The sequence below is a fragment of the Heterodontus francisci genome, chromosome 37 (assembly GCF_036365525.1).
Source record: "Heterodontus francisci isolate sHetFra1 chromosome 37, sHetFra1.hap1, whole genome shotgun sequence".
Taxonomy (NCBI): Eukaryota; Metazoa; Chordata; class Chondrichthyes; order Heterodontiformes; family Heterodontidae; genus Heterodontus; species Heterodontus francisci.
In genome coordinates, this window is record NC_090407.1 from 46,797,977 (window position 1) to 46,822,251 (window position 24,275).

A 24,275-nucleotide genomic window follows, 5' to 3' on the forward strand; every position below is an offset into this window, starting at 1 on the left:
AATTTTGGGGGCTTACGTCTGGGATCAAACTCAAAGACAAACTGAAAATTAGAAGCGGGAAACCAAATTGATCTCTAGCAGTAATTTTAAAATTTTAATATGGGTTTTCTTGTGATTTTCAGTGCTAGAGTACTAAAATGTTGACATTCGAGGCTACTGTCTTCCCAGTACAGAGTGAAGTAACTTGGGCCAGGTTAAAAGCCCTATCTGTTGAAGAGTTGAGGACTGTAGCTGGGCAGTTCGAGATTACTATCCATCCAAAAGCTAGGAAGCCTGAAATCCTAAAACTTGTGTCCATTCATTTTAAAATTTACACTGATGAACCGGAGACAGAAATTGAATCTGAAACAGAGTAACATTAGCTAAGATACAGCTAGAACAGAGGAGACTAGAATTAGAGTTCCAAGAAAAAGAAAGAGCTTTCCAGAGAGAGAAAGAGGAGAGAGAATTCCAGGAAAGGGAAAAAGAAAGAGCTTTCCAAAGGGAGTTAAGGCAGCTTGAACTGAATAGGGGAAGACCCAATGTAACCAATGAAGGCACCGCTATTGAGGGAGTTATGGCTAGCTCAGGACCAGGTGCTGAGTTCTTAAAGTTCTCCCAGTTTATACCAAAGTGCAGCAAGGGGGCTGTGCAAGCATTTTTCATCTCTTTTGAAAAGCTTGCAAAACAGCTGAAGTGGCCGGCTGAGAGCTGGACACTGTTATTGCAAAGCAAACTAACATGAAAAGCCCGTGCATGAGGTTTATTCATTGTTGCCTAATGAGAGTTCATGAGGTTACGTGATAACTAAAAATGCTATCCTAAGCGTATATGAGCTCGTACCGGAGGCATACTGCCAAAAGTTACAAACTCTTCGAAAGCAGCTGGAGCAAACTTACATTGAGTTTAAAAGGGTTCAAGCAACTCATTTTCAACCGATGGATAAGGGCACTTAAGATAGAGTCTGCCTATGAAAACATCAGAAAAGTGATCCTCCTCAAACAGTCGAAAAACTCGCTTCCCCTTTCCATAAGAAACCATGTGGATGAACAAAAGTGTCCAAGAGCCAGGTAAGCAGCAATCCTGGCTGATGATTATACACTTATTCACAAGCCCTTGCTTCAAGGGAACCCTTCCCTAGTTAGCTCCAAACACCTGAAAAGGGTAGAAGGTGGGAGGGTGATAGGAAGATGAACAGCCATTAGAGAGAAGGGAGAGCTGGAAACATTCTTCAGGCGAAAAAGGAAGGTCCTGAGAACAGAACTAATGCTTAGAAGCCTGTATATTTCCTTTGTAAGAAGGCCGGTCACCTTCGAGCTGACTACTGTAAGTTATGGGGAAAATCCATAGGTTTAGTCAGGGTACACCAGACCAGTGCAGGAAAAGGGGCCCTGATGGAAAGCACAGCCGGCCCAGCTGTGGCTTTAACTGTGGCAGTAAAACCCAGTAAACCTACCTCTGAGAGTGCGGGAAAATTTAACAAAATCCCTGAGAGTTATCAGGATGTTTGTGTCCAGAGGAAAAGTGATCATTTACCCCTCGAGTGAGGCGAGTAAGCCCCTAGTCATACAGGAGCCACCCAGTCCCTTCTGCTGAGAAAAGGCATGACCTTTCCCCCAGAGAGTGCATTGAATGCTAGAGTGCTGGTAAACAGTATCAGAGGAAAATTATATGCCCATATCTTTATACTGGGTGCATCTGGAGTGTGACCTTGTTTCAGAACCAGTAACCTTGGGGATTGTCCCTACTTTACCTGTGGAGGGAGTTGATTGCTCCTGGGAAATGATCTGGTGGGGGCGAAGGTGGTAGCTTCGCCAGTGGTTTTAGAGACTGAAAGAGGTCAGGGAGACAGAGCAGTTACAGGAAAAGGTCCCTGGCATTAGTCAGTCCATGACCAAACAAGCTGCATCAGAGGAGTCGTAGAGTCATGGAGAGATACAGCACTGAAACAGGCCCTTTGGCCCACCGAGTCTGTGCCAACCAACAACCACCCATTTATACTAATCCTACATTAATCCCATATTCCCTACCACATCCCCACCTTCTCTTAATTCTCCTACCACCTACCTACACTAGGGGCAATTTACAATGGCCAATTTATCTATCAACTTGCAAGTCTTTGGCTGTGGGAGGAAACCGGAGCACCCGGAGAAAACCCACACAGACACAGGGAGAACTTGCAAACTCCACACAGGCAGTACCCAGAACTGAACCCAGGTCGCTGGAGCTGTGAAGCTGAGGTGCTAACCACTGACATTGTTAACAGATGACCATACTATCTGGTTACCTGAAACCTTCTTCGGGAAGTTAGAGGACCCAGAGGATAGGTTACACATGTCTTCCTTGGTCGAGGCTCAGCAAGCCGACCCAGGGTGCAAAAAGTTAGCACAGGCTGCCCAAACTGAAGCTCAAGCAGAGGGAGTTTCAGAGTGGTACAATTGAAAGAATGCGATGCTAATGGACACCTCCTCACAGACCTGCAGACTGGACAGTGGTTCACCAGGGAATGGTGCCTCTGAGGTACTGTCGGGAAATATTGAGAATAGCCCATGAGATTCCAATGGCTGGACATGTCGGGATCAGAAAAACCCAAGCCCACATCAGACAACATTTTCATTGGCCACAACTCCACAAGGATATGGTGGAGTTCTGTAAGACTTGCCACACATGCCAGGTTGTAGGGAAGCCTCAACCTGCAATAAAACCTGCACCTCTAATTCCCATATCAGCTTTTGGGGAACCATTCAACAGAGTGCTGATAGATTGTCTGGGATCCCTCCTGAGAACAAAAGGGGGCTACCAGTATCTTCTCACCATTATGGATGTGGTTACCCGATTTCCAGGCACTATTCCTCTAAGTGCTATCTCTGCCAAGGTAGTGGTGGAGGGGCTAACCCAATTTATCACGCAATATGGGCTGCCTGTTGAGATCCAGTCAGATCAGGGCACAAATTTTATGTCCAATATTTTTTTAAAAGGTCATGCATAATCTGGGCTAAAATCCTCAGCCTACCACTCACAGTCACAAGGGGCTTTGAAGCGGTACCACCAGACCCTAAAGACAATGATCAGGTCATACAGCGAGGCCTGGAGGATTCTCAAATCAAAGCCCCTACCATCTGGTTAGCTAATGACTATGAAGCGCTTCAAGGCAGGCTTAACATTTTGCCTGACAGAGTGTCTTATGGTGTAATGGTGCCATTTGGCCCACTTGTATTTATGCCAGGACAGCTAATCCGCACAAATGAAGTTACTGTTTTAATAGGTGACAATTGGTTTGCAAAGTGCTCGACAAAACAAGCTGTTGGCCTAGGTGGAGCACAGGAAAAACCATGTGCGAAAAAGAATGGATGATCTTCACAAAATTATGAACAACTTTGAATTCAGGTTGAGTTCACTGATATAGAGAAACTGGAAAAGGAAGATGTAGAAATGCACAAGGAAATTCAGTGTATGCTGGAGCACAAGCTGATTGAGCCCAGTCAAAGCAGTTGGAGTTCCCCAGTTGTGCTCGCGCACAATCCCGGATTTAAAAAAAATCTAGACTATGGCTATGACAGTGAGACTGATGAGAGTTTGTGTACAGTTTCTTTTTTAATTTGTGGCCTCATAATGAAATGTTCCTGTTGTCACCTTTCATTTGGCATGGTATTACGCCAGTGTGTTTTGTTGAATGTTAATTTTCTTTGGTCCACTGACTGGAGATCTGAATTTATATTTTTTTGAAGAAATTTAAAACAATGTTTTAGAAAGGCTGACTGCTGGCAGCTTAAGATGATCACATAGTTTGCTACACTGCAAAGGACGTGAGGAGAGAGACAAAACGTCTGCACATTTCCCAGGAAGTTTAAAGCTTTTCAGCAATACTGCTCACTGCTATGTTTGAATCACTGAGTGACTGTCATGTGACAAGCTCCTCCCCATCTGTGGGTCTTAGGCTGATGTTTTTCTCTGCAGCAGAGGAGAAGCAACTGACACGAGCAGGCCATAAGTGGGGGGTCCATCCCTCTCCATTCCTGTTTGAAAGCTTTCAAATCCTGCCTGTTGACTGACCACCTTTGCATACTCCAGCTACAATCAGAAAGCCTATTGGAGGAAATCATCTACATCGTTATCTCCAAGAGACCCACCGAACCAGTCATCTAATTCTTCAAACTAAAAACCTCAGGACCACTGAATTCAGCAAGAAACCAGCCAAATAACCAAACTTCACAGACTGTATACCTTTTTATTTTTATGGGCTCTGACTCAACCAATCTACCTTTCCCCGCTCTGTAACCTATTTGTGTGTGTATAAACCTCTAGTGTGTGTGTGAGAGTGAAGGTTGGCACGATGTTTATTATTTTAATAGTTGAAAGTTAACCTCTTTCTTTGTTAACTCAAGAAAACATGTCTGATTGGTTCTGGTTATGATCCTAGAAAGTAAATAATCAAACACCTACTGAATTGGCCAGTAAATTCACTTTTAAAAGATAATTAAATCTGTTGTGGTCAAACAAGAAGAGGAAAAAGAGGGAAGCCCTTCGACCCCTCCTCACTTGACTGTAACAGCTGAAAAACTTGTAGATGGAACTTAAAAAGCCAAAGCGAGGGTAATCGCTAGGGGTTTTGAAGAGCAATTGGATGTTACAGTTATTGGAGTGGATTCTCCCAGAGCTGGAAAAGTAATGTTGAAAATCTTTTTATGGAATCATGGAGTCATTTATGGCATAGAAGGAGGCCATTCAAGTTCACGCCAGCTCTCCGTGGAGCAGTCCAATCAGCCCCACTCTTAGAGCTACATACTCATGAGACTGTAGGTCAATCGACGTAAAAGCTGTGTTACTGCAGGGCGATACTTTTCAGAGAGTAGTGTTTCTGAAACCACCAAAAGAGGCAACAGATGCAGCAAGAAAACTAAACGGAAGGAAACTAAACTAATGTGTCAATGGCCTGAATGTTACTTCCAGGATGTGGTATTTCTCAGTGAGATCAGTTTTGCTGAAAATATTGTATTGAACGAAAAGCAGATCCTGCCATATTTTATTGGTATCACAAAAGAAAATGTCCAGACATCTTCGTGATTTATTGCTGATGATTTCTTAAAACAGCTCTGATGAAAGGTCATTGACCTGAATTGTTAACTCTGTTTCTTTCTTCGCAGACGCTGCCAGTCCTTCTGAGTATTTTCAGCATTTTCTATTTTTATTTTTTTTAAAACTAAATCTGGAGAAATGTGTGGCTAAGTTCCCATCCTTAGGTGACCCAAAGTACATGAAACTAGTCATTTTTAGCAATGCTTTGCATGCTAATCTTTCTGATGGGTATTCGACTGCAGCTGGTTCATAATATTGCTTCTGGGTGAAAATAGGAAGCGTTAGCCTTTAGTTTGGGAAGGCTAGAAAATAAAAAGGTTTGTTGAAATTACTTTAACTGTGAAACACTGGCTTTTGTGGAGGCAGTGAGTATAAGATTCCACTTGTCAAATATTTTCAGTGAGATTCTGTACAATAGCATATCCATTGGATGTAATATGAATAATCATTCATTGTGTGAGAATGTACACTGTACGAAAAGTGTGAGTCAGAAAAGGTTTCAGATTGATTTTGCTGGCTTGAAACAAATGCTGGAGCGAAAGGAAATCTGTGAAACTGGTTGGATGGATGGGGCAATGGTGGGATATGCTTATCATCAGCTGTCAGATTGTTTTACAAAAATAATTTAATGTACAAAGAAATTGGGGGTGGTGGTGGGGTAGTGGTAATGTCACTGGACTAGTACTCCAGGGGCCCTGGCTAATGCTTTGGGGAGATGGGTTCGAATCCCACCATGGCAGATCATGAAATTTGAATTCAATTAATAAAAAATCTGGAATTTTGAAAGCATTTTCGATTGTTGTAAAAATCCATCTGGTTCACTAATGCCCTTCAGGAAGGAAATCAGCCATCCTTACCTGGTCTGGCCTACGTGTGACTCCAGACCCACAGCAATGTGGTTGACTCTTACATGCCCTCTGAAATGGCCGAGCAAGTCACTCGGTTCAAGGGCAATTATGGATGGGCAATAAATGCCGGCCTAGCCCACATCTCACGAGCAAATTACAAAAGAAAATTAGGGTCCTAGAGGAGGGGCTTCGCACAATGTAATGCTCTGTATAGAATATGGAGGTTTTTTATTCAATTTGTTTTGAAATTTTCATTGTGCATCTTAACTAATTTTTATTTAAATAGAGAAGCATGTCAGTTAATTGTATATTAATTGTATTTAATTGCATGCAGGTGGTGGCCATTTACTTGAGCTCTTACAACTAGTGACAGACTAAAACTGTCATTGATGGGTTTAATATGAGTCTAGTGACATCCATCTATCTGTACCCAGAGGCCAGACAGAATGTCATCAAGAGATTTGCATAGCATTGCATCGGTAGATAGAAGATTGGCTAGCTAACAGGAAACAGAGAGTAGGCATAAATGGGTCATTTCTGGTTGGCAAGATGTAACGAGTGGTGTGCCACAGGGATCAGTGCTGGGGCCTCAACTTTTTACAAGTTATATAAATGATTTAGATGAAGAGACAAGGCATTAGTGAGACTGCACCTGGATACAGTTTTGGTCCCCTTACTTGAGAAGGGATGTAGTTGCATTAGAGGCAGTTCAGAGGAGGTTCACTAGATTTGTTCCAGAGATGAGGGGTCTATTTTAATGAAGATTGAGCAGTTCAGGCCTTTACTCTCTAGAGTTTAGAAGAATGAGAGGAGATCTAATTGAGGAATATAAGATGATTAAGGGGATTGACAACGTTGACGTAGGGAGGATGTTTCCTCTGGTGGGGCAATCGAGAATGAGAGGTCATAGTTCTAGGATAAGGGGTATCAGATGTAAAACAGAGATGATGAGATGAGGAGAAATTACTTCTCTCAAAAGGTGGTGAGTCTGTGGAATTCACTACCCCAGAGTGCAGTGGATGCCAGGTCATTGAGTAAATTTAAGGAGGAGATAGACAGATTTTTATTTAGTAAAGGGTTGAGGGGTTGTGGAGAACGGGCAGGAAAGTGAAGTTGAGGCTGAGATGAGATGAGATCAACCATGATCGTATTGAATGGTGGAGCAGGCTCGAGGTGCTGAATTGCCGACTCCTGCTCCTAGTTCTTGTGTTCTTATAACCAAAGGTATGGTTGCTAAATTTGCTGATGACACAAAGATAGGTAGGAAAGTAAGTTGTGAAGAGAACATAGGGAGAGTACAAAGGGATATAGATAGGTTAAGTGAGTGGTCAAAGACCTGGAAAATGGAGCATAATGTGGGAAAGTGTGAAATTGTCCACTTTGGCAGGAAGAATAAAAAAGAAGCATATTATCTAAATGGTGAGAGATTGCAGAGCTCTGAGATGCAGAGGGATCTGGATGTCCTAGTGCATGAATTGCAGGTACAAGTATGCAGGTACAGCACGTAATTAGGAACGCTAATATAATGTTATCGTTAATCGTGAGGGGAATTGAATACAAAAGTAGGGAGGTTATGCTTTAGCTATACAGGGCATTGATGAGACCACATCTGGAGTACTGTGTACAGTACTGGTCTCCTTATTTAAGGAAGAATGTAACTGCATTGGAGGCAGTACGGAGAAGGTTTACTAGACTAATACCTGGAATGGGCGGGCTGTCTTATGAGGAAAGATTGGGCAGGCTAGGCTTGTGTTCGCTGGAATTTCGAAGAGTAAGAGGCGACTTGATTGAAACATATAAGATCCTGAGGGGTCTTGATAGAGTGAATGTGGAAATTGCTGGGGGCTTGACAGAAATCTTGGTATCCTCATTGGCTACAGGTGAGGTCCCAGAGGACTGGAGAATAGCCAATGTTGTTCCTTTGTTCAAGAAGGGTAGCAAGGATAATCCAGGAAATTACAGGCCAGTGAGCCTTACGTCAGTGGTCGGGAAATTATTGGAGAGGATTCTTCGGGACTGGATTTACTCCCATTTGGAAACAAATGGACTTATTAGTGAGAGGCAGCATGGATATTGTCTACATGGACTTCAGTAAAGCCTTTGACAAGGTCCCTCATGGCAGACTGGTACAAAAGGTGAAGTCACACGGGATCAGAGGTGAACTGGCAAGATGGATACAGAACTGGCACGGTCATAGAAGTCAGAGGGCAGCAGTGGAAGGGTGCTTTTCTGAATGGAGGGCTGTGACTAGTGGTGTTCCGCAGGGATCATAGAGTCATAGAGAGATACCGCACTGAAACAGGCCCTTCGGCCCACTGAGTCTGTGACGACCAACAACCACCCATTTATACTAATCATACATTAATCCCATATTCCCTACCACATCCCCACCATTCCCCTACCACCTACCTACACTATGGGCAATTTACAATGGCCAACTGACCTATCAGCCTGCAAGTCTTTGGCTGTGGGAGGAAACTGGAGCACCCGGCGGAAACCCAAGCAGTCACAGGGAGAACTTGCAAACTCCGCACAGGCAGTACCCAGAACCGAACCCAGTTCACTGGAACTGTGAGGCTGCATTGCTAACCACTGCGCCACTGTGCCGCCCCACGGAGAAATGGCAGATGGAGTTTAATCCGAACAAATGTGAGATAATGCATTTTGGAAGGTCTAATGCAGGTGGGGAGTATACAGTAAATGGCTGAACCCTTCAGAGTATTGACAAGAAGAGAGATCTGGGCGTACAGGTCCACAGATCAGTGAAAGTGGCAACGCAGGTGGATAAGGTAGTCAAGAAGGCATACGGCATGCTTGCCTTCATCGGTCGGGGCATCGAGTATAAAAATTGGCAAGTCGTGCTGCAGCTGTACAGAACCTTAGTTAGGCCACACTTGGAATATTGCCTACAATTCTGGTCGCCACACCACCAGAAGGATATGGAGGCTTTGGAGAGGGTACAGAAGAGGTTTACCAGGATGTTGCCTGGTCTGGAGGGCATTAGCTATGAGGAGAGGTTGGATAAACTCGGATTGTTTTCACTGGAACGACGGAGGTGGAGGGGCGACATGATAGAGGTTTACAAAGTTATGAGTTGCATTGACAGAGTGGATAGTCAGAAGCTTTTTCCCAGGGTGGAAGAGTCATTTACTCGGGGACATAGGTTTAAGGTGCGAGGGACAAAGTTTAGAGGGGATGTGTGAGGCAAGTTCTTTACACAGAGGGTGGTGAGTGCCTGGAAGTTGCTGCCGGGGGAGGTAGTGGAAGCAGGTACAATAGCGACATTTAAGAGGCATCTTGGCAAATACATGAATAGGATGGGAATAGAGGGATACGGACCCCGGAAGCGCAGAAACTTTTAGTTTAGGCAGGCATCAAGATCGGCGCAGGCTTGGAGGGCCGAATGGCCTGTTCCTGTGCTGTACTGTTCTTTGTTCTTTTGTTCTTTGTGGGAGAATCTAGAATTGGGGGTCATTGTTTAAAAATAAGAGGTCGCCTATTTAAGACAGAGATGAGAAGAGATTTCTTCTCTCAGAGGGTCGTGAGTCTTTGGAATTCTCTTCCTCAAAAGGCAGTGGAAGCAGAGTCTATGAATATTTTTAAGGCAGAGGTAGAGAGATTCTTGAGAAGCAAGGGGGGGGAAGGTTATCGGGGGTAGGTGGAAATGTGGAGTAATCAGTTCATCCATGAACTTATTGAATGGCGGAGCAGGCCCGAAGGGCCGAGTGGCCTACTCCTGCTCCTAATTTGTATGTTCATATGTGCAAGAATTAACAAGTATTTGGCAAAAGTATTGTTGTTTTTTGTAAAGTTGACCTCTCCAGAGAAAGCTTTTTATTTTTCCTTTAACCGGTGTGTATGTGCGTGTGTCTTCGGTTATTTAGAAGGGAATATATTTATACTTACATATTTCATAAGCTTTGCAAATTTATTAAATAAGTCCTGTCTTATAATAACTTAATAATTTTGTTTATTAAAGAAACCTGGTTGGTGGATTTTTATTCGAAGAAGTTAATAATTGGCCATTTTGGTAACCAGGTAAACATTTAAATATATGTTGTGATTCGTGGAGGAGTGGAGCTGGAGAAAAATGGTGCATTTCTCCAACTTCAGTCATAACAATGTATATAAAAGACTTGGATCTTGGAGTAAAATGTCAAAATTTGCCGATGATACCAAACTTGGAGTCTGGCAAACAGTGAAGATGATACCAATTGACTGCAACAGGACATAGATATGCAGACAAATGGCAGATGGAATTTAATACAAAGAAGTGTGATGTTATGCATTTTGGAAGAAGGGATAGGGAGAGGCAATATAGACTAAATGACACAGTTCTAAAAAATGCACAGGGGCAGTGGAACCTTGAAGGTGGCAGAATATGTCGAAGGAGTGGTTAGCAAAGGGCGGCACAGTGGCGCAGTGGTTAGCGCTGCAGCCTCACAGCTCCAGCGACCCGGGTTCAATTCTGGGTACTGCCTGTGTGGAGTTTGCAAGTTCTCCCTGTGTCTGCGTGGGTTTCCTCCGGGTGCTCCGGTTTCCTCCCACATGCCAAAGACTTGCAGGTTGGTAGGTAAATTGGCCATTAGCAATTGCCCCTAGTATAGGTAGGTGGTAGGGAAATATAGGGGCAGGTGGGGATGTGGTAGGAATATGGAATAAGTGTAGGATGAGTATAAATGGGTGGTTGATGGTCGGCACAGACTCGGTGGGCTGAAGGGCCTGTTTCAGTGCTGTATCTCTAAAACTAAAAAGCTAAAAACAAAGCATATGGGACAAAGCTTCATAATTAGAGGCATTGAGTACAAAAGTAGGGAAGTTATGCTGAACCTTTATAAAGCTCTGGTTAGGCCACAACTGGAGTATAGCGTCCAGTTCTGGTCACCACAGTTTAGGAAGAATGTGAGAGTCCTTGAGAGGGTGCAGAGGAGATTTACCAGAATGGTTCCAGGGATGAGGGATTTTAGTTACAAGGTTTGGTTGGAAAAACTGGGGTTGTTTTCTTTGGAGTAAAGGAGAGTGAGGGGAGATTTGATAGAGGTGTACAAGATGTTGACAGGTATGGATAGGGTAGACAAAGAAAAGCTGTTCCCATTAGTTAAGGACTCAGGGACACTGATTTAAGGTTTTGGATAAGAGATGCAGGGTGGATATGAGGAAGAATGTTTTTATGCTGCGAGTGGTAATGATCTGGAACTCACTGCCTATGAGGGTGGTGGAAGTGGCGATGATGAATGATTACAAAAGGAAATTGATGGGTAGCTGAGTGACGTATATTTGCAGGAATACAGGGATAGAGAAGGGAAATGGGACTGACCGAATTGCTCGACAGAGACTTGGCATGGACCCGATGGGCTGAATGGCCTCCTTCTTTGCTGAACTGATTCTATACTTCTCAGTTTTTGTCACAGCAGACTGTTCCTAGCTTCAGGAGCACTGTCAATGGAGGCATCAGGCAGAGTTATGGAAAAGATTAGAGTGTAAATTGATCCACAGGCTCTGACACACCTGCCAGTATCTGGTTACAGGATGTGGGGATGGATACAAGGCTTGGTGCAAATCAGTTGTTGTTCTATATTGAGAGTTGGAGGATGGAAGTGGAAAATGAAACAATTAAAAAAAATAAAGGTTTCTATTGAACAAGTATTTAAACACAACAGGAAAAAGGAGAGGATTGGAAGCTTTAGTTAAACCAGCATTTTTAAGGGCCCTGTTTATAGGCTGAATTGATTGTGATAGCTGTGGCTGCGTCAGTGGTTTGTGGGTTCAAATCCCACTCTAATCACTTGCACGTTATCCAGACTGATGCTCCAAAGTAGTGCCAAGGGAGTGCTGCTCTGTCCAGTGCCAGAATTCTCATCTCAGAGTCAGAAAATCACGGGTTCAACTCCCACTCTAGAGACTTGAACACAAAAATCTAGGCTGACGCTCCAGCGCAGTATTGAGGGAGTACTACACTGCTGGAGGTGCTATCTTTGGGATGAGACCTTCAACCGAGGCCCTCTCATCCCATGGCACAATTTTAAAGACGAGCAGGGAGGTTGTCCCTGGTGTCATCGAAAATATTTATCCCTAAATCAACTTCATAAAAACAGGTTATCTGGTCTGCTGTTTGCTGTGTCCAAGTTGGCCTCCGTGTTTCCTATATAACAGTGACTACACTCCAGAAGTACTTCACTGGCTGTAAAGCACTTTGGACCATCCTGAGGTTGTAACAGGTGCTATGTAAATACTTGTTTTTTTATCGAAGGTGCCATATTTCAGATGAGACATTAAACTGAGGTCCCGTTCTGCCCTCTCAGGTGGGTATAAAAGATCCCATGGCACAATTTCAAAGAAGAGCAGGGGAGCTCAACCCAATGTAGTGGGACAATCGTTATCCCACAACCAGCACCTAAAACACATTGATCTCATTGCTGCATGTGGGAGCGTGCTGTGCATAGATTAGCTGCGATGTTTCCTACATTAATCAGTGACTACACTTCAAAAGTACTTCATTGGCTCTGACGTGCTTTTGGATATCATGAGGTTGTGAAATGCAAGTCTTTTTTTTATTACCAATATATTTGAAAGAGACATTCAGGTTGCAGACAGCGAGAAGCTGTTCACAAACATTCCAGGTTATATATTGTAGATTCTCGTCCCTTACAGTCTCCACTTACTAATGTAGTGAATATCAGCGAGACGTGCACGCCTGCTTTATCATTTACACCATGTGTCTGTGTATCCTTGAGTGCATGTGTGTGTTTGTGTATTTATATGTGTGTATCTGTTTGAGGCTGTGAGTGTGCTTCTGTATCTGAGTGTGTGTTTCTGTGTACTTGAGGCTGTGTCTGTGTGCGTCTCTCTCTCTATGTCTGTGTGTGTCTCTCTCTCTCTGTGTGTCTCTCTGTCTGTGTCTGTGTGTTTGTGTGTGTCTCTCTTTGTCTGTCTCTCTCTGTCTGTGTGTCTCGGTATCTGTGTGTATGTCTCTCACTCTTTGTGTCTGTGTGAGCGTGTCTGTGTGTGTGTGTCTCTCTGTCTGTCTGTGTGTCTCTGTGTCTGTGTGTATGTCTCTTGCTGTTTGTGTCTGTGTGAGCGTGTCTGTGTGGGTGTCTCTCTCTCTGTCTCCGTGTGTCTCTCTGTCTGTGTCTGTGTTTGTGTGTGTGTCTCTGTCTGTCTGTCTGTGTGTCTCTGTATCTGTGTGTATGTCTCTTGCTCTTTGTGTCTGTGTGAGCATGTCTGTGAGTGTCTCCCTCTCTCTCTGTGTCTGTTTGTGGCTGTGTGTGTGTGTGTCTCTCTCTCTCTCTCTGTCTGTGTGTCTCTGTGTCTGTTTGTATGTCTCTTGCTCTTTGTGTCTGTGTGAGCGTGTCTGTGTGTGTGTCTCTCTCTCTCTGTCTCCGTGTGTCTCTCTGTCTGTGTCTGTGTGTTTGTGTGTGTGTGTCTCTCGCTCTCTGTCTGTGTGTCTCTCTGTCTGTGTGTCTCTGTGTCTGTGTGTATGTCCCTCTCTCTCTGTGTCTGTGTGAGCGTGTCTGTGTGTGTCTCTCTCTCTCTGTGTCTGTGTCTGTCTCTCTCTGTGTTTGCTTGCATGTTGTGGGTGGGGTGGGGGAGGTGTGGGGAAGGAAGACCCCAGCGCAGTTTCCTCCTCATTTAAAAAGGTTTGCGAGCATTCTGCCATGCAGTACAAATATCTGAATTTAAACACTCATTTCCATTTGTGGATCCTTCTTGATGGGACATATTCAGTGATAAATAATACAACATTTATTGATAGGAATTGTTTTATTTATTTCTGAGTTGAATCAGTGTGTGTGTGACTGTGCTGCATCCCTTACTCTCCTGATCCAACTGAAATCTCTTTGAAATGTTCATCATTTTCAACAGTATGCTTGCTTTAAATGGGAATCACAAAGGCGGCCACCCAGGCTCAGGAAGGATTTCAGAACAACATATTATTCTTACTTCCCTTTCCATCAGTGTTCAACCAATGAAATATCCATAATCTGTGTAATCCCAAATTGTAAAAGCTTTGCTGAGTCAGCTGATCATTATTGGCCATTTTTCTTTAGAGATACAGCACTGAAACAGGCCCTTCGGCCCACCGAGTCTGTGCCGACCATTAACCACCCATTTATACTAATCCTACACTAATCCCATATTCCTACCACATTCTCACCTGTCCCTATATTTCCCTACACTACACGAGGGATAATTTATAATGGCCAATTTACCTACCAACCTGCAAGTCTTTTGGCTTGTGGGAGGAAACTGGAGCACCCGGAGGAAACCCACGCAAACACAGGGAGAACTTGCAAACTCCACACAGGCAGTACCCAGAATTGAACCCGGGTCGCTGGAGCTGTGAGGCTGCGGTGCTAACCACTGCGCCACTGTGCCGCCCCATTTATCATTGTCTTCCTGTGGTGGATGTTACAATTCAGATAACCAGGCGGTGGAGAATAGAGCTGGACTAAGTCTTTATACACTTACAAGCTTTTGTTTACAGAGACACACATTACATATTGTGCACTTCCAACCCAACAACCACAGTTTCAATCTGCTTCTATATATATGAGCACAGGTGAGTCCCCAGTTAATGCCCATCACCTAATTACAATTAACAGTGGAGATATCTCATCACTTTGCAACTGTGATGACTTGGGAAAGGAGGTTACGATTCCAAGGGAAGGAAATGCATGAAGAACATTTGGCAATTGTTTTGCTGCTGTCTAGTTTGGGGTTTCAAACAGGAGTCACCGAACAGAATATGTTCTAAAATTATCGTGACATTACTGTTAACTATGTCTGTGATTCTTACCCATTTTATCCTTCCTGTTACAGTGGGAGGAAGTCAGTGGATACGATGAGACTATGAACACGATAAGGACGTATCAGGTCTGCAATGTGTTTGAAGCCAGTCAGAACAACTGGCTCCGCACCAAGTACATCAAACGGAAAGGGGCTCAACGTATCCATGTGGAGATGAAGTTTTCTGTGCGGGATTGTAGCAGCATTCCCAATGTCCCTGGCTCCTGTAAGGAGACCTTTAATCTCTACTATTATGAATCTAATACAGATTCAGCCACAAAGACAACTCCACACTGGATGGAAAATCCCTGGATGAAAGTCGATACAATTGCAGCAGATGAAAGCTTTTCCCAGGTGGATCTGGGGGGGAGGGTGATGAAAATAAACACAGAAGTCCGCAGTTTTGGCCCAGTGTCCAGGAATGGATTTTACCTCGCGTTTCAGGATTATGGTGGATGCATGTCTCTGATCGCAGTAAGGGTCTTCTACCGAATGTGCCCGCGGGTGATCCAGAATGGGGCAATTTTCCAAAGAACACTGTCTGGAGCAGAGAGCACATCACTGGTGGTGGCCCGGGGGAGCTGTATCCCAAATGCTGAGGAGGTCGATGTGCCCATCAAACTGTACTGTAATGGAGATGGAGAGTGGATGGTCCCCATTGGGCGCTGCATGTGTAAAGCTGGCTATGAGTCTGTGGAGAATGGCACTGTGTGTGAAGGTAAGAGCATCATCAGTTCACAGATTCACCCATCAACTCATCAATGGTTATGCTAATCATGTTAGTCACATGGAATTTTCAGAAGAGATATGGCTCAAATGTTTCTGTCCCACTTGCTATTTTCAGACGTTTGCAGTTTACTACTTTATCTCCTCTAGGAATGAAGGTTTCACTTAATTTAAAAATGAAAATAACATAATTCAAATAATAAGATGCCAGTATGAAATCATTTAATGTAATAGAACTGACCAGATTAGGCAGGCTCGGAGGCACAATCATGTTTCTGTTATTTACAGTGGAACTTGACATTTCAAATACATTTTACTGACTTTTCCTCAGTACAATTTTCTCTAATTGTTGCTTCCTGCCTGCATTTATTTCCAAATCGCCCTGGCTATTATTTCTACATTTTCAGCTTTTTCATTATGATTGTTCTGAACACATTTACTTGAACTTTGACACTTGCTGGCTTGGTGATGATGACTGTTTTTTTGAAGTGTTATGAAATGTGTGAGTCACCAATGGCAGGGCAGATGTGATAAATAATCCAGTGGTTGCTTCAAACTGCTTATTTATACAACTGCCGGTAATTCTGTAACTTGTCTGATCTTGTCGTCAGTTATCAGGAGAAGCAAGGAAGAAGTAGCTTTGACTTTCCAGCAATGGCTGCAAAATGGCAACAAGATGAGAGTTTGTTCCCTTCCAAGTGCTGTCATAGAAAACTGATCTTTGTTTTGTTGATGTGTTGGTGAAGTGCCCTGTGCTGGGAGTTTGACCAGCTGTCTAGATACAGTTAAAGTATGGGGTCAGTGTGGGTCTATCTGCTCATCCATGGTAATTAATGTTAATGCTTTGAAACTAGGACCCTCAAAAGCAGCCTATATTTTTAAAGTATGTTAGTTATATTTTTATTTTTTTATTAGAGATACAGCACTGAAACAGGCCCTTCGGCCCACCGGGTCTGTGCCGACCATCAACCACCCATTTATACTAATCCTACACTAATTCCATATTCCTACCACATCACCTGTCCCTATATTTCCCTACCACCTACCTACACTAGGGGCAATTTATAATGGCCAATTTACCTACCAACCTGCAAGTCTTTTGGCTTGTGGGAGGAAACCGGAGCACCCGGAGGAAACCCACGCAGACACAGGGAGAACTTGCAAACTCCACACAGGCAGTACCCGGAATCGAACCCGGGTCCCTGGAGCTGTGAGGCTGCGGTGCTAACCACTATTTGGAATCATAGATTTGTGTAATTGTACTGTTACAGGTGCTGGGCACAGTAAGATATCACAATCATTTTGTACAGTTCATGGCGACAGCAAATATTATGAATTTCCTTTTAATAAGAGGGTTACTAATTCACAGTATCGGAATAGTAATCTGAAGCTCAGGTCTGCATTCCAAACTCCTGCAGTGAGGGCAGACATTGGGGTTTCCAGTGCCATCCCATACATCAAGCACTGGTCCCTTGGTCAGCTGCTCTCAACACTGTTATTTAGAGTACTGGACCTGTTTGGCACTAAGCTTCGCACAGCTTGAGAGGAGCGTCATTGGGCTGGATTTTACCTCAGGCGGAAGAGACTTCACCATCGACGTAAAAGTTGGTCGTGAACCCGCTTCCACCTAGCCCGGGGATCTGTCCCGCATTTTACGGGTCCCTGGGCTTTAATTGTCCCGAGGCGGGACTTCCACCCGCTTGAGGGAGGATGTCCCGCCTCAGTGAGCTGCTGGCCAATCAGCGGGCCGGCAGCTCTTAGTCCCAGCAGTGCCACCGGGAGCAGTGGCCACTGCTGGGGTTGCAGCCCAGCCGACCAGAAGGAGCCAGGAGTCCAAGTAAGTTGGGCATGCCTCACCACGAGATTGGTCCTTCCCTGGTGAGGCTGGAGTGGTCGTTTGGGGGGGGGGAGTGGGGGGGGGGGGTGGCGTCTTGGGTCCCGGAGGTGGGTTGGGATCCGGGGGTGACCCTCAATTGGGCACCCTGTGTCTGATTTCCAGGGCCCCCCCAGCGCGTGGAAAGGCTGGCAGCTTTCCACTGGGTGGCCTTTCACGTCCCCAGTACGCCCGCTTGCCACTGGTAAAAATATCCATGGAGGCGAGCGAGGGCCCTTAAGTGATCGTTAAGTGGCCACTTCCGGGCCTTGATTGGCCTCGGGTGGGCAGGTCGTTTCCCCTCCCCGCCTGACGCCGTAAAGTTGACCGGAGGCGGCTAGGCCTCCCGGATCCTCCCGCTCAATTTTATGCGGCCCCCACGTCACCATCTGACCCGCTGGGGTGATGTAAAATTCAGCCCATCAAGTCCACAGACTGTATTATAAACATGGACTGTTCCTGTAGTATAGTCAGAGTACACAAAATGCTCAGCATCCATTACCCAGTAACACTGGCTCCTCTCTCTTATACTGGCCTGGTATATTTGTCATTCCTGCAAGTATCCATTCTGCCAGTTGACACTGATTTCAAGGCTTCATGGCTGCATTGCTGTGTTTCCAGGATTGAACTTAACTCAGAGATTCTCCATGTTCTACCCAGTGTTCTATATGTGACTGATATCCTCAGGGAAATCGCACTGCCTGCTGCTTACAGTTGGAGCCATGGGCTTTCCTGGGACTATCCTTTTCTAGTTCTGGTGGATAAAGAACACAGGGCATTATATTTTCACTCCAGACTGTAGATTAAATCCTGTTGTGTAATTAGGCCGAGGCCAGAATTGATTGAAATGTTCTGAGAAACTTGCATATGAGCATAAGAGCAGTGATGGACAGGAAAACCCCTTCCCGGCTATCCAGCCTGTCCCATAAAATTGTGATTTGCATCTCCATCCCACCCACAACCATGCAATATTCTGGAAGAGGCAAAAAAGCAGGTAAAAGCAAAGGCAGCCTGGGGGCTGGGAAAACATTTGGGAAATATCTCTCTAACCACCCTAGGAGGTTGATACTAGCAGAGGCGATTAATCTGGCCCAGATAATTCTAGGCAGGAGGTGATCTTCCTCCTCCCAATCAGGAACAGGTCCAAATCTCACTTGAAGGAATTCAGTGAATTAGTGCCCACCTCTTGAGATGACAGCCTGTTCCTCGAGGTCTGCTATTCTCTGGGAAAAGAACCACCTCCTGACATTTAACCTAGATCTGGCCTTACACAACTCATGGCCCCAGGCCATCCCAAACCCATTTAATTTGACAAACTTGTCAACTGGAGCACATCGTATTCTCTTCATCATCTTAGAAACCTCCATCAGATCACCCCTGAGTCTACCCTTCTCTAAAGTGTAGAGTCCCAACTTTTTTAGACTATCTTGATAACTAAGATGTTTTAAACTGGGAATTAGTCTCTGCACCCTTTCCAAAGCTTCAATATCACCCACCATGAGAGGAGACCATAACTGGACACAATATTCCAATTGAGTCCTGACAAAGGTTCTGTACAAGGACAAAATAGTCTGTTTCTTTTTTTTAGAGATACAGCACTGAAACAGGCCCTTCGACCCACTGAGTCTGTGCTGACCATCAACCACCCATTTATACTAATCCTACATTAATCCCATATTCCTACCACATCCCCACCTTCCTTCAATTCCCCTACCACCTACCTATACTAGGGGCAATTTACAATGGCCAACTTACCTATCAACCTGCAAGTCTTTGGCTGTGGGAGGAAACCGGAGCACCCGGCAAAAACCCACACGGGGTCACAGGGAGAACTCGCAAACTCCGCACAGGCAGTACCCAGAATTGAACCCGGGTCATTGGAACTGTGAAGTTGCGGTGCTAACCACTGCGCCACTGTGCCACTGTGTTGCCCTGTGCCGTCTCATCTAATGAATACATGATTGTCTAATGAATACATTCCAACACTATATTTGCTCCAGCTATCACTTCACAACATTGCTCCTGTACCTTTAGCGATCTATGCACCAGAATGCCCAGATCTCTTTCCTTCACCATCTTCTTTCATGGTTTTCCCTGAAGGTTGAATATTGAGCATTTAGCCTTCCCACATGAATAACATTGCACTTATTCAAATTAAACATTATTTGCCGGTTGTGAGCCCAATCTCACAACACATTAAGATCAGCCTGAAACAGTCAAAAATCGTTGAAAGTCCAAACAGTTGCCTCGTATCAAAGGAGATTTATCAGACTTGTTCCATGGTTGGGGGATTTTAGTTACATGGTTAGGTTGCAAAAGCTGGGACACCACTGGCAACTGGTCACCAAACAGATCTAAATCCATCTGTAACTACATTCTGAATAAATCCTGTCAGTCAGTTCCCAATCCAGCTCAGTATATTACCACTGATACCAGGCACTTTGACCTGTTAGAGAAATCTCTTGTGCGGTACCTTATCAAAAGCGATTTGGAAGTCTAAGTAGACAGTGTCTACTGGCCTTCCCTTCGCCATCATCTTGATGACTTCTTAAAAAATATCCTCAAATATGTAAGACGTGCCTCCTGTTTTTGAAGCCATGTTGGGTGCTCCTAATATGACATTCTCTATTCAAGTGATCGGAAGTTGAATTGCTAATGATTCCCTCAAGCAACTTCCATATTACTGATGCCAAACGAATGGGCCTATCGTTACTCAGGTCCATCTTGTTACCTTTTTTGAGAGGTGGGGACTACATTGTTCATATTAGGCCCCTTCCAATTTGTGGGAACCATTCCAAGGTGTAGTCAGCGATTAAACATACAGGCAAGTGGGTAAGACAACACCTGTTCCATCTCCCTCGGGTGGATATCATCCAGCTTGGCTGCTCTATCTATTTTTAGACTCTTAATTCTATCAACTACATTCAGTTCTGCATGAGCAGAAATTTCCTCCAACTAAATATTGGGAAGACCCAAAGCCATTGTCTTCTGTTCCTGCCACAAACTCTGTTCCTAGCTACCAACTTCATCCCTTTCCCCGTAACTGTCTGACGCTGAACCAGACTGTTTGCATCCTTGGTGTCATATTTGAACCTGAGATGAAATTCCGACTACATACTCGCGCCATCACTAAGACCGCCTTTTTCCACCTTCGTAGCATTGCCTCTGCTCATATGCTGCTGAAACCCTCATCCCATGTCTTTGTTACCTCCAGACTTGATTATTCCAACACACTCCTGGCTGGCCTCCCACTTTCTACCCTCTGTAAACCTGAGGTCAGCCAAACATCTGCTGCCCTTGACCGAACTCACATCAAGTCCTGTTGACCCATCACCTCTGTGCTCGTTGGCCTATAACGGCACCTATTCGACAATACTTCGATTTTAGAAATCCCTTATTTTCAAATCCCTCCATGGCCTGGCCCCTCCCTATTTCTGTAATCTCCTTCAGCCCCTATTATCTCCTGATGTGGCTCGGTTTGATAATGCTCCTGTGAAGCCCCTTGGGACGTCTCACTACGTTAAAGACATATAAATACAAGTTAACATTGTTACATTTATATAAAACAATGGGCTGGATTTTAAGAGCCAGGCAGTGAGCTCAAAAAATAGCGGCTCGCCCATACGCACGCCAAAGAGCTGCCGCAATCTCAAGTGCAGCAGCTCATTGAAATAGTTGGGGCGTCTCATTACCCCCAGTCACGTGGAAGGGGTGGGCTGTCCACCCCCGGCAATGGCGCCAGCTGCCTGTGCACAGGGCAGCCAGCCCTGCCGCCCAATTTAAATTGTTAAAGTCCTACCCCCCAAAATTAACTAAATAATTACTAATGCCCCTTTCCCACCTCCCAATAACAATTACAATAACTATTTGCCCTTTCCCCCACCAAAACATCTGACCCTCCGCCCCCCCCACCATCCAAACTGCACAAAGTTTAAGGTTCAATCTTTCCCACCATCCCCTATGCCCATGATGTTAATTTGACCCCGTCTCCACACCCCCCCCTAGCCACCCCCCCACACTGATAAACCTACCTCCTCCCCCCTCCCCACCAGTGTGGCGCCTCATTTCCCCAGACGGGGATCTAAAGGTCTGGGAGTGCCGACTGCCGTGCCGAAGATCAGGGTGAGCCCTCAAGATCGCAGATAAGTCAATTTAAACGGAATAATTTTATTCATTTGAATGTGTTAATTGTGGTCCCATCGCCCAGCGGCAGGTTCCGCCACGGAGCCTCGCCACCGCCAAGAGGATTAAGCCGAGCTCTCACGGTGTTGAGGTCCATGGCAGGCCTCATCTGGAGCCATCTTCAGGCTCCAACCCCCGCCCCCCACTCACCCCCATCATGGAACCCGACGCCTGGTGGAGAACAAAATCCAGCCCAAATATGTTTATCTGTGCTCATATTGCTAGTTTTATTGAAATCATCATTAAATTCCAGCAGTCCAACATTGTCTTCAGGTGTGACGACTGATGCAAAATACTCATTTAATATTTCATAGAATAGATTCAGAGAATCATAAAATGGTTATTGCGCAGAAGGAGACCATTCAGTCTATTGTGTCCATGCTGGCTCTCTGCAAGAACATCTCAGCTAGTCCCACTTCCCTGCCTTTTCCCCATAGCCCTGCAAATATTTCTCTTCAGATAATTATCCAGTTCTCTTTTGAAGGCCTCCAGCACACTTACAGGCCAAGCATTCCAGATCCTAACCACTGTCTGTGTGAAAAAGCTTTTCCTCATGTCACCATTGCTTTTTTATTCCAATCACCTGAAATTGGTGTCCTCTGGTTCTTGATCTTTCCGCCAATGGGAACAGTTTCTTCCTATCTACCTGGTCCGGCTCATGATTTTGAACACCTCTATAGAATCTCCTCTTAATCTTCTCTTCTGCAAGGAAAACAGTCCCAAGTTCTTTAATCTATTTACGTAACTGAAGTTCCTCGTCCCTGGAACCATTTTCAGGAATCTTTTCTGAATCCTTTCTAATGCCTTCGCATCCTTCCAGAAGTGTGGTGCCCAGAACAGGACACAATACTGCAGTTGAGGCTGAAGCAGTGGTTTCTACAGGCTTATCATAACTTCCTTGATTTTATGCTCGATGCCCCTATTTATAAAGCCAAGGACCTGTATACTTTATTAACCACTTTCTCAACCTGCCCTCCCACCTTCAATTATTTGTGCCCTGTGGGGATCCAGTGTCAGGAGTGCAGGTCCCCGTAGGAACCTGTGGGGGTCCGGAGTCTGGAAAGGGAGGGTCACTGTGCGATGTTGTGGGATCCGGTGTTGGAAGTAGGGAAGTTCTGTGGGAATCCAGTGTTGGGAGTAGATTGTCACTGTGCGATCCCGTGGGGATCCAGTGTCTGGAGTATGAGTTCTCTGTGGGATCCTGTGAGGATCCAGTGTTGAGAGTAGGGGGTCTCTGAGGGGCCCTGTAGGAATCTAGTGTTGGGAGTAGGGGATCACTGAAGGGATCCAGTATTGGGAGTAGGGAGTCACTGTGGGACACTGTGGGGATCCAGTGTCGGGAGTAGGGGGTCACTTTGGGACTCTGTGGGGATCCACTGTTGGGAGTAGTGGGTCTGTGTGGGGATCCAGTGTTGGGAGTAGGAGGTCACTGTGGGACCCTGTAAGGATCCATTGTTGAGAGTAGGTGGGGTCTCTGTGAGATCCTGTGGGGATCCAGAGTCGGGATAGGGGGTCAATGTGGGACCCTGTGAGGATCCATTTTTGTGAGTAGGGGGGTCTCTGTGAGATCCTGTGGGGGTCCAGGGTCTGGAGTAGGGAATTTCTGTGGGATACTGTAGGGATCCAGCATCTGGAGTATGGGTATTCTATGGGATCCTGTGGGGATCCAGTGTTGGGAATAGGTGGTCAATGTGGGATCCTGTAGGGATCCCGTGTTGAGAGTAGGGGGGGGGGGGGTTCTCTGAGATCCTGTGGAGATCCAGTGTCGGGAGTAGAGAATTTCTGTGGGACACTGTAGGGATCCTGCATCGGGAGTAGGGGGTCTGAGTGGGGATCTTTAATTTTGAAGATAGTGAAATATTGTGTACGACCCTCTCCCAGATGACACTGATCCTTGTGTGAAGAAACTTGTCTTGCTCTGGAACTTGTGTGTGAATAGTTTATGTGAATCTGTACTTGTAAGTAAACCTGATCAATGAATGAAGATTGCAAACAGATTTTCAATTTGCGGTGGATTGGAGTGTGTTGAAGTTGGATACATTTGGTAGGAAGTCTCAGTTCATCACAGAGTCACATGATGTGCAGTTCCAGCAGAGAGAAGGTGACAGCTCACGTTAAATATTTGCATTGCACCTGATTATTAAAAGAGACACAGTGCCAAGCTGGTATGTTGATGTGCAAAGTGCTAATGAGCTTTCCCCTCATTTAGGCAGATCCAGGCCGAGCAGGAAATGATTGGAGACTGAAACATCATCAGGAAACTATCATCAGCAGAACAGCCCCTTCCCCATATGGTGTAAAACAACAGGGCCTTGACTGTAATGTTGGTGATAGTCACTCAGAGTGGTTCTTGTCATGTTCTACATATCTTTGTGATTAAAGTAAAAAGGATTTCCAACTACCCAGAATTATGAGAACAAAATATGAACACGTGGCTGCAGGAATGGTGTAGGAGGGAGGGCTTCCAGTTCTTGGATAATTGGACTGCATTCTGGGGAAGATGGGACCTGTTCAAACAGGACGGGCTGCATCTGAACCAGAGGGGCACCAATATCCTGGGAGGGAGGTTTGCTAGTACTGTTCGGGAGGGTTTAAACTAGTTTGGGAGGGGGATGGGAACCGGACTTGTAATCCAGGGACCAGTGGGTCCACTCAGAAAGACAAAGAGTGTAGTGAGGTATTGGGGAAGGTAGCACTGTCGCAGAGGACAGATGGGCACGGAGAAGGGTTAAAGTGCGTATACTTCAACGCAAGAAGCATCAGGAATAAGGTGAGTGAATTGAAGGCGTGGATGGGCACTTGGG

At 45.1% G+C, this 24,275-nt stretch overlaps 1 protein-coding gene across 1 annotated transcript in view; it reads left to right on the forward strand.

Moving 5' to 3' along the window:
* LOC137352036 (ephrin type-B receptor 2) overlaps window positions 1-24,275 on the forward strand; it is a 937,948-nt gene that overhangs the window by 95,410 nt on the left and 818,263 nt on the right. Inside the window, exon 3 of the mRNA XM_068017009.1 lies at window positions 14,724-15,408. Coding sequence (XP_067873110.1) covers window positions 14,724-15,408 — 685 coding nt within the window. The remainder of the gene's footprint in view (window positions 1-14,723; window positions 15,409-24,275) is intronic.